Consider the following 10,860-nt stretch of genomic DNA (forward strand, 5'->3'; position numbering starts at 1 on the left):
GACACACGCCTGCTCATTTAGCCAGAAACAAATGTTGTCAGTGAGGGTTTGAACACAGAATCAGAGAGAAACAGGGAGAGTCTGCTGCTCTCCTGAGACGGGTTTATTTCGAGATGACACAAGAAAGTTTTGAACATGCAACAGTGATGCTTCTGCATGTTTCAGCACAGGTTTTTATTCCAAAACATTTCAGAGAGTCATTGTTTCGTGAAATCAGTGCAGGTTTTGTCTTTAAAAGTGACTTTTTTTCGTTAAGAAACAAATCAAAACTGGCTAAAAACTTTATCAACGACTTTGAACTGATACTGTTGCCTCGGATAAATAACAGACCATGCTGATGGTGATGATGCTATTTGAATAGGAATCTACAACCAAAACACTAAAGATCTTTATTAAAAATGGCTGTTTTTCCAAAGGAAAGTCATGAGAAAAATACGAATTTATATTTTATTTATACGAATTTTTACTCATTTAATTTGGTCAACAATTTATTGGCATTACCTATAATACATATAAACATATTTATCTTTTCACACAGACTGGTAATGACTCCAATTTATTTGCCAGTATTCGAAAACAGAGATGCATTTATTTATTAACCAGATCTCCTCTGAAGGGGATCTCATGTGAATTTAAAGAGTCTAAATATGATTTGTGACAGGGACAGTTATCCCTTTTGAATTTGACAGACGTAAATCCCAAACTCACTCAGAGTGCACTGAAAATGCGTTTTTCTTTTCTCTCGTGATTCAATTTCTTTTCTCTGATCTGAAATCAGAGGAGGGGAAGTTCTTTGCTCTGTTTAACGTTTAACACCTGCTGACCACTTTTTGTCTTCAGCCAATAGCAGCTCTCCTTTTAAAGCATCTTAAACAATAAATGTTTTGGTAATTAGCTTTGATTTACACAGAAATACCTTATTTATTATTAAAAGTAACTTGACAGCTGCCTGAAAATCTCTGAATTATCTCTGATTGAATGACTTTCTAGTCGGACCTCAGTATCACTGATGGGCGTGATGAAACAGTGATGTCACGGTGTACTGACACACCCTGGGGTACACTTCTACATCACTGCAGCAAGGTGTCAGTCTTGTTTTCAGCTGCTGTTAAGTTGCTCTTTAATCAATGTGTAAATAACTTGGTCCCTGGTCTGCAGGTCTGTCACCTGGGAGGGATCCAGCACCTGGTGGACCAGCTAGATCACAAGGTGGCCGAGGTTCAGAAGAGCGCCTGCGGGGCCCTGAGGAACCTGGTGTACAGCAAGGCCACCGACAACAACAAGGTGGCGCTGAGGAACTGTGGCGGTGTGCCCGCCCTGCTGCGCCTCCTCAGGAAAACAACCGACAACGAAGTCCGCGAGCTCGTCACCGGTACGTCAGGTTTGATTAAAGGTGCTCTCTGGAGTTTTCTTGTAAACAAACAAAAGTTATGTTTACATTCAGTGTTTTTCTCCAAAATGCATTGTGGGTAACCTTGACGTATATAACAACCTCGTTGGCAAAAGTAATAACCCAAAACAAAAGCAGGTCAGGTGAAGAGTGGGAGCGGTGTTGTCAGCTCAGGTCCGTCTTTTTCCCCCTGAAGGGGTAAATCCAGGTGACAGCAGCATCCACGTTGACAAAAGCAGCTTCCAAATGCAAAGCATGACACATTGAAATCCCGCTGGGATGCGCGTGGGCATTCGTCTGCTTGCGAGGGTTCGTCGGCCACCCGGCCACCCGGCTCGCTGGCTGAACGTCGGTCTGTGTCGCCGTCTGACTGGCTGGCGGCGTATTAATCTGTGTATCGGCTGTTCTGTGGGAGGTGAGAGCGGCAGCGGCTTAAACACTCAGCGCGCAGTGTTGACAGAACAGATCTCGGCACAGTCCTCGGGACAGATGCTAAGATAATGTGCTTTGGAAACAGGATGCCGCTGACAGCTCTGCAGCCACACCACACATACTGTTTAATACCAGGAGATATGAGGCTGCGAGACGACTCGCACTCTTCAGGGAAACAGAGGAGGGTCTTCAGTTTGTTAGAAAGCTTTGGGAAAGTTTGTAGGATTTAGATTATTAAAGCTGGACTTTGGTGGATCCAAATGTCTGCAGGATGTCCAGTTTCTTTCTTTCTTTTTTCTACCATATCCCAACATAAAGTGCACTGCTTCATATTCGGAAATATACCTGCACATTTAAAGATTCAACACTTTGCTTTTGCCTGTTTTGAAAGAACGGGGATAAACGAAGCGCACTGCAGCATCTAACTGTAACACTGTGACTTAAACTGATGACTTCAATGTATTTTTACAAAGATTTTGCATCTTGCAGCTTACAGAGTGGAGCGAGGCTCTAACACTGTTGTGGTTTGATTCACACCCACGCGACAAATATGTGCCAGTGTAGGGTGCTTTGGAGGCTCCTGTGAAGTTTTATTGAGTGTTTTTGTCTTTTGAGTTTTATTTTGCCCTCATTGTCAAATGTTTGGGGTTTCTTATATAAGCAGAATGTATTAATATATACCTCTTGTCCTTGCTCTGATATAACAGATTCTATCTGTAGCTGCAACGTCTCAAAATTCACCAGACTACTATGTGAAATGTAGTTTTAAGAGGCTGTATTATTATATCATTTGTTTAATCTGCTTAAAAACGACAGTTCGATGTTTTATGGGGGTTATGTGCCGACCTCTTACTTGGCTGGGGGCAGTTGCCAGGCAACCAGCAAAGTTACTAGTCCGAGCCAAGAAATAGTCCCACCCATAACCCCATTAAAACAGTGTATGGTCATTTTTACACTTTTGGTTTTTGTTTGGATTCAATTAATGAATGCTGAGTTTTACCTTTGGACACATCCAGGCTAGCTGTTTCCCCCTGTTTCCAGTCTTTATGCTAAGCTAAGCTAACCGGCTTCTGGCTTCTTCTACCTCTAAGCACTAGGATAGACAGAAACCTTCCAGTGCAGCTAGAAAAGTGACGTCTTTGCAAACGTTTTGAAATGTTAACTCTTCTTCATCGGCGCCCTGCACCCACAGGCGTCCTGTGGAACCTGTCCTCGTGTGACGCCGTGAAGATGACCATCATCCGCGACGCTCTGACCACGCTGACCAACACGGTCGTCATCCCCCACTCGGGCTGGAGCAGCGTCTCGCACCGCGACGAACACAAGGTCAAGTTCCAGTCCTCCCTGCTGCTGCGTAACACCACGGGCTGTCTGAGGTGAGGAAACAAACGCACCCCCTGATTCATGTGCTCATAAATTCATCGTTTTGTTTTGTCTTACAAGACAGCTCAAGTCCTCAGATGATAAAATGATCCTCTCTTTGACTGAAAAATGGAAACATTTTGTAAAAGGCCTCTCTAACTATTGATGCCACCATTATTCTCGTTATTTATCAGCGTTAATCATAAAACCACGCAAAGCCCCTCTCATTTCTTAATAAAAATAGATTTCACAAAGTGCCTGAGTTACCAGGCTGGCTCATTAAATCGAATCTCGTTTTGAAATGCAACGACGGCTTTTGGATTTATTGGTCGTCTGCGCTGCTTTTTTTCTGTCTGCTTTTCATTTTAATGATTCTGTAAAACCACATCTCATAATCACAGTCACATTATCGTCAGTGAGACGCCCGGTAATGGAGATTTTATGCAGGCATGAAGTCATGAAGTGTGCGTTAGACCACATTAGAGGCTGATATCTGAGGGCCAAACTGGACCTGCCGTCATCACGGTGCGTTCAAATCACATCAAAGCTGCTGTAACTACTAGTTTCTGACAAGTTAACGGCATTCAAGTTGTAGAAAAAAACGATTGAGATGCCTCATCATAGTACTATATTTTAAAGTTACAGACTTACAGCCATCTTGAGTCAGAAACACGGGAATCTTTCAGTCTGTTTGTGTCGGCAGACCTGAAACCTGATTAAATTCCGCCGTGCAGACGGGGGCGACCCCTGAGAGGAGAATCTATTGAATGAATCTGACAGCTATGCTTTGCAATATTGGACTCTGATTGGCCGCCGTCTCCTCTAAATCAAATGAATTAAGCCTGCTGAGTGGAGACTTCCCAGTCCAAATGCTACAGACTGGCCTGATTGGACGGGTGCCAGCCATTTCTTCAGTGTCGGGAGCCAATCAGGACCAAGACCAGAAGCACTTACTGGGGCTCTTGCTGTCCAATAACTTTTAACTACTCAAACTAAATGAATTTTAATGGCCTCATTGAACATCTTTGATCATGACGGCAGAAAAACAGATTATTTATGTCCTCTGATAAGTGACTCTGTGCTGCGGAGCATGCACACTGACTGAGGCTGTACATTGATAGTATAGAAATGCATTGTGGGAGTTAAGCGCTGTTGTGCAGTCCTCTCATGTCAGCTCTCCATTAGCAGCTGCTGAAGGTTCCTATTGGAGGATCGGCTCCGTCCTTTACTGTATCTGGGCAGGTTTTTAAAGCCACCCTGTGGGGGAATCCACACATTGCACCTCAGTCTGAATTAATGGGTGGCTCTCTCTGTGTGTGTGTGTGTGTGTGTGTGTGTGTGTGTGTGTGTGTGTGTGTGTGTGAGGAACCTGAGCTCAGCAGGGGAGGAGGCGAGGAGTCAGCTGCGATGCTGTGAAGGTCTCATCGACTCGCTGCTTCACATCCTCAAAGCCTGCGTCAACACGTCCGACTACGACAGCAAGGTGCTGCACAAACACACAAGTCTACGTCACACTTTACTCCTCGGAGACTCCGTCACCTCCAACTAAACCCTTAACCCACGATGTAATAATTATGTTTCTCCCGCCTCAGATCGTGGAGAACAGCGTCTGCACCCTGAGGAACCTCTCGTACCGGCTGGAGGTGGAGATGCCCTCCTCTCGTCTCCTCGGCAACCAGGAGCTGGACACCCTGCTGGGCTTCTCCTCCCCGGCCAAGGAGCTGGACTACCTCTGCTGGGGCAAGAGGAGGCGCGGCAGGAAGAGGGGCGGCTGGCCTGACGACAAGGTACAAACACTGAGGAGGGTGGGGCTTTCCCCAAGAGGTGTTGAGGTCGGCGTGTTTCTGCATTCTGCATGTTGATTTGTGTGTTCGTGCAGTGGGACGGCGTCGGGCCGATCCCAGGTTTCTCCCAGGCTCTGAGGGGGGCGGAGCTGCTGTGGCACCCGATGGTGGTGAAGCCGTACCTCAACCTGCTGGCCGAGAGCTCCAACCCGGCCACGCTGGAGGGGGCCGCCGGGTCGCTGCAAAACCTCTCTGCTGGAAACTGGAAGGTGGAACTCTTTTATTTTATAATGTTTCATTTAATATTAGAAATACCACAACATTTAATGTGTGTGTGTGTGTGTGTGTGTGTGTGTGTGTGTGTGTGTGTGTGTGTGTGTGTGTGTGTCCAGTTCTCAGCCTACATCCGAGCGGCGGTGCGTAAGGAGAAAGGTCTGCCCATCCTGGTGGAGCTGCTGAGGATGGACAACGACCGGGTCGTCTGCTCCGTCGCCACTGCTCTCCGCAACATGGCGCTGGACAGCCGCAACAAGGAGCTGATAGGTCCAAACACACACCGACACACACACAGAAACTCAAACTGTGAAAAGATCTTCGCACTTCACTCAGGAACATCCGCAGCTTGTTCACAGAGTGACAGAAGTCCATTCATCCCAAAGAGTGATAACACATCGCCCCCTAGTGGACCACAGCTGTGTTGAAGGTGTTTCATGTGTTTTAAGAGAGTCAGTGTGTGTTAACATTTCCTGAAACCCTGGAAGAGAGGAAGAGGCCAAAACACTAAAAACAAGATAAATAAGACTGTATTGACACTGTGCTAAAACAAACAATATTAAAATAAAGTCAGTTCTCTCGAAGCGCCTGTAAACTCATTTGGTGCAACATGAATCATGTGCGGTCCTTAATTACACCAGCTGTCAACCTGCGATAAAAGTCATGGCAGACCCACTTTGTCATAATTATTAAGAAGTACAGCTCCTCAGGGTGTTTGCACTCTGCATTACCCCAACAATAAAACACTAAAGTTAATAGAAAACAGAATGGATGCTGGTGAACAGAAAGAATAAATACATTTAATCTCTTGGATGCACCTTTCCTCTCTTGAAATGGCCTCCTTCAGGAAAGTACGCCATGCGGGATCTGGTGAACCGGCTGCCCGGCGGCAGTCCGTCTGTGCTGTCGGACGACACGGTGGCGTCGGTCTGCTGCACGCTGCACGAGGTCACCAGCCGCAACATGGAGAACGCCAAAGCTTTAGCCGACAGCGGAGGCATCGAGAAGCTGGTGGACATCAGCAAAGGACGAGGGAAAGGGTACGAAGCAGCAGAGAGACGCATTTTTTCTTTTCATTAAGTGTTTTACTGGCATCATGATTATTTGTAATGATGTGACGTGTGCGTCTCACCGTCTCAGGTACTCGATGAAGGTCGTGAAGGCAGCAGCTCAGGTGTTGAACACGCTGTGGCAGTACAGAGAGCTGAGGAGCCTCTACAAACAGGTCGGCACCAGCAGAAGAAGACAAGAAACCTGCACTAATTATCTTAGTCACTGATGTTAAATTCCTGCACTGAAATGTCTTCTTCTTATAAATATGTGTGAATTTGAAACTCCGCAGTTCTGATAAAACTTTGTGTGCAGGACGGCTGGAACTACACTCACTTCGTCACTCCCGTCTCCACGCTGGAGCGAGACCGCTACCTTTCACAGCCGACCCTGCCCACCGGCCCGCTACAGATGTCCCCCGTCATCCAATCAGGTGGGAGAACCGGTGAGAGATGTCAAACTGGGGGGTCGCATCATGTCTAAAACAGATTCCTCGTATCAAACAAAGACAGAAAGTTTTATCTGTAATGCAGACGTGTTTTTCTCAGGTGGTAGTGCTACATCCTCGCCGGCAATGCTCGGGATCAGAAGACACAGCTCCAACTATCAGAGGGCGCAGTCATCTATGCAACTCGACACGTATTTTGGAGACAACAGTTTACACAAACAGCCGTACACAGGTTCGTATGGGTTAGCTTGCACTGTGGCGTCCCTCAGGGATCTATGTTTGGACCACTGTGTTTCTGTCTAACCGCCGATTCATTCATGTTTATTAATAAGCAAACTTGCCACCAGATTAACACCAAATTATGACTTTTCCACTTCAGGGTCTGAGAAGAAAACTCCGTATTTCATCGGGACATATTCTTCCCAGTCGGGAGAGGATTTGAGGAGATCCCAGGTAAGAAGTGTTGCTGGAAAAACTGGTAAAAATTCACTGGTTTCAGCTTCTCAAATGTCAATATTTGCTGGTTTTCTCTGTCTAACATGATAAGAAACTGAATATTTTGGGGGTTTTGGACTCTTAGTTGGACAAAGCAGTTTTAAGACGTCACCGTGGACATTAAACTTGTTCCTCTCCCAGCACACAGAGCCATTTTACGACGAACCAGACAGGAAGAACTACAACAGCTACAGAATGTACCTGTCGTCCCCACAAGGCTACGGAGAGGAGCCCTACGAGGACGAACCGGTCCACCTGACCCCGTCCTCCCCCGACGGCTACGCCAGCCAGTCCCTTCGATTCAAAGCCAACACCAACTACGTGGACTTCTACTCCACCACACGGAGGCCTTCAAACAGGGCGAACAAGTTCACCGGCTCCCCCGACTCCTGGGTGTAGAAACGAAACGGACGCCGCGTACGTCGAGCTTCGCCGTCTGTTTCCGTGGGTGTTTGTGCGTGTGGGGAGTGCACGTGGGTGTGTGCGCTGTGTGGTTGTGTGAAAGGTTGAGGATGCATGTGAATGTGTGTGCATCTGTGTTGAACCTGTACTGAATGACCAGGGCTCGGTTTGCTACGTGCAGCTTTTGACTAAGTTAGACCACGTGCACAATACTGACGATAAACATGAACCATTCTTTGGTTTTTTAACAACTAAAAAAAACATTCTGCCAAGTTTAAAACCGCAGAAATGGAGCATCAGATCGTTCGATAAAGGACATTTTTTTGAGTAATAGTCTTGACCTGCTGGTGGCTGCAAATAGCAAACAGTTTAAAAGGAAGAAGGACATTTTTTTAAAGCTTCTGGATAACAGCTGAAGAAATGTCACACAGCAGTAGTTGCATGAAGCAGTGGGCATCCTGTTGGAGTTTCTTTGGCTTCCAGCCGCTCAAATTTTGTTTTCAATTTGTTTTCAATTTGTTTTCAATTTGTTTTCCACCATTAAATGCTGGACAGGCGGTGCACAGCGCCTCGGACTCAACGTGAAGGATCAGCAAACCCAAACAATCAGTGCATTTACATCCAAAAAACAGAATGCTCCCTGGAAACAAACATAAATACCATATTTCCATCATGTTTTCCACATCGTTTGTGGTTTAACTGGTGCTCTTTAAATGACATCAACTGTCGTCTCTGTTTATCTCGATGCACTCAACTTCTCATAACAGAAGTGGACGGAAACGCACTTTAATTTGGTTCAAATTTGTGCAAAGTTTAGATGTAAACTTGGCTAATGAGCTGAAGGTTGTTGCCTCCGACTCTGTTCAGCGATGATGGAAAACATTACACGATGAAAAATGTAAAAAAAAATGGCAGATAGGACATTTCGGATAAAACTTTTTGGACTTTTATCTGCATTATTATGGACGTGGACTTAGTTGAAAGGTGCTTTTTGGGAAAACCCGGCCCTAACATTGTTGTTCACCAGAGTGTTTGTTAAGGTCAACTGATATCATTTTTCTCTGCAGTAAAAGTGTGCAGTGTGTTGGCTTTATGACATAAATATCGTTCGCCAGAGAAAGCTGAGGATCCTGGGACAAATACTATTTACTGTTGAAAGGGATTAATCATATGAAGTAAATAAAACCACCACACTCCTCCAAACAGGACAAAAAGTTGCTCTAAAAGTTGAATATTATTTGACCCAGGTTTTGGAGAGGAGAAACTGACCTTTAAAGACTCAGAGAACCAGGGTTACATCTGTAACCCTTTGCTTTTCTGTATGTTGGCCAAAAGTGCAGTATATCATGAAGTATGTGAAATATGTGACAAAAACACGTGAAAATCTCTTTGTACAGATACAATGGTTTAACCGTCCTGTTACATTGTTGTATTCAATATGTAGAACTTTATATGTGATTGTGTGAAGAAGATTTTTCTATTATTTATTGATTATTTTTATTAATTTACTCGTGACCTGACCAAAATACCCCGTCTGTCTGTTCTGTCTGAAACTGATGATGATGATGATGATGTGCAATGTTACAGAGGGAAATATATGTATAGGGATTAAAGATTATATCATGACAAGATAACTGAAAGTCTTTTCGTCTTATTTTGACGCAAGAAAAAGACAAAGAAATGAAAGTTAAATAGATATATCTTTATTAGCTTTAATTGCATCAGTTGTAGGTATATTCAGACATATGATGCCACAGCCAGAACAAACAAAGGGAACTAACAAAACAAACATTTTGCAAACTCAAAATGTACATCATGATGAGGTAAATGCACGGTGTTTGCCCTCCCTGAGCATGCCTTTAACACAAGCTCTTGTCCATGCAGTTACATTCACATATTCGGGCCGTCCTGCTCGCTCAAAACAGCCGCAATCAAACGTCAAATGAAGAACCCTGACGGCCTTCGTCAAAGGAAATATCCAACGGGACAACGCGGTGCATTCAGAAACATGCTAAACTGGCAGCACGAAGGAAAGCAGCACATCTAAAATATCTCTGATTAAAGGGTGAAGGGCTCTCGTCGATTACAAGCTTTTGCTTTTATTTTGAAACCTTGCAAGGTGCGTTTATCTGTGAAGAGTTCATAAGTGGAAGTCTCTTATTCTGGAGGTGTTTCTGAAGGCACAAGGTGTGGCAGAGTGAAAAACAGACTTTTCCAGGATTGTCCAGGATTACGTTGTTTTCTGTTTTTCTTCTTGCTCGTGTTTTTCATTGTTTTGTCATAATCTCCGTGTTTTTAAGGTCTCTGATTGGCTGATCAGGAGCTTTACACAGTGAGTGCAGAACAGTACTCTTCATACCGAATAAATTAAATGTTTGAAAGGAGATATTCTTCTTTCGTAACATAACAAACCAGACTGTAGTGCTGTCTGTGTCCTGGGAGCTCCTGATTGGCTGGTCAGTGTCCCGGCAGGACTACAGTACGATACAGTCGATCAAATCAAAACAAATCCTCTCGAGTATTCAGCTATAATCTGGCAAATATCTCAGCAGGGGACGCACTGTTTGAAGTTTGTTTTTTGACGATTGTCACCTGAAGGGAGACAAAAGAGGTAACTGGGAAAATGTCAAGAAAGTGACATTTCCAGTCTTTATGCTAAGCTAAGCTAGCCAGCTGCTGGCTTTAGCATCTTATTGAATGGGCAAATAACTCTCGGTAAGAAAGCGAATAAACATGTTTCCCAAAATGTCAAAGTGTTGGTTTAAATGAATGAAGGCTGGTTTAAGATTAAATTATAAAACTACAGGTTCTTTGGAAAGCCGTTCAAACTTAAAGTCGCAGAAACCTGTTAAACTTCAGAGCAGGTGACCTCGGCTTCCTCCGTTTCTAATTTATCCTTCAGGCAGAAACTCAGGGCCTCGTTTATAAATGTTACACTTCACTCTGTTGCATAAATGTGAAAACAAATGAAACAATCTATAATCAGGAGAATCACAGATTGATCAGTTTTTCCTAAAAGCATAATTTAGGACATAAAGCAGGACGTTTTCTAAATGAGGCCTCTGATATCTACATTCAGCAAATGAAACATGTTTACATCTCATATCTCATATCAGTATATACACTATAGATGATGCGGTGACAGTCTGTCGTGATGGCCTCCCATTGGTGCTCCAACGGGAGGGGCGGAGCTTGTGGTTCCAGGTGGAGCGATGGGCATGCAT

At 44.5% G+C, this 10,860-nt stretch overlaps 1 protein-coding gene across 1 annotated transcript in view; it reads left to right on the forward strand.

The window, feature by feature from the left end:
* The window catches only part of LOC139306926 (plakophilin-4-like), a 36,509-nt gene extending 28,876 nt beyond the window's left edge, over positions 1-7,633 (forward strand). Inside the window, exons 10-21 of the mRNA XM_070930891.1 lie at positions 1,159-1,372; positions 3,015-3,198; positions 4,550-4,667; positions 4,777-4,971; positions 5,064-5,237; positions 5,361-5,511; positions 6,089-6,281; positions 6,382-6,466; positions 6,607-6,724; positions 6,840-6,971; positions 7,119-7,192; positions 7,376-7,633. Of these exons, the coding sequence (XP_070786992.1) occupies positions 1,159-1,372; positions 3,015-3,198; positions 4,550-4,667; positions 4,777-4,971; positions 5,064-5,237; positions 5,361-5,511; positions 6,089-6,281; positions 6,382-6,466; positions 6,607-6,724; positions 6,840-6,971; positions 7,119-7,192; positions 7,376-7,633 (1,896 nt within the window). The remainder of the gene's footprint in view (positions 1-1,158; positions 1,373-3,014; positions 3,199-4,549; positions 4,668-4,776; positions 4,972-5,063; positions 5,238-5,360; positions 5,512-6,088; positions 6,282-6,381; positions 6,467-6,606; positions 6,725-6,839; positions 6,972-7,118; positions 7,193-7,375) is intronic.
* Positions 7,634-10,860: the final 3,227 nt, after the last annotated feature.

Source organism: Enoplosus armatus, chromosome 24 (genome assembly GCF_043641665.1).
Source record: "Enoplosus armatus isolate fEnoArm2 chromosome 24, fEnoArm2.hap1, whole genome shotgun sequence".
Classification (NCBI taxonomy): Eukaryota; Metazoa; Chordata; class Actinopteri; order Centrarchiformes; family Enoplosidae; genus Enoplosus; species Enoplosus armatus.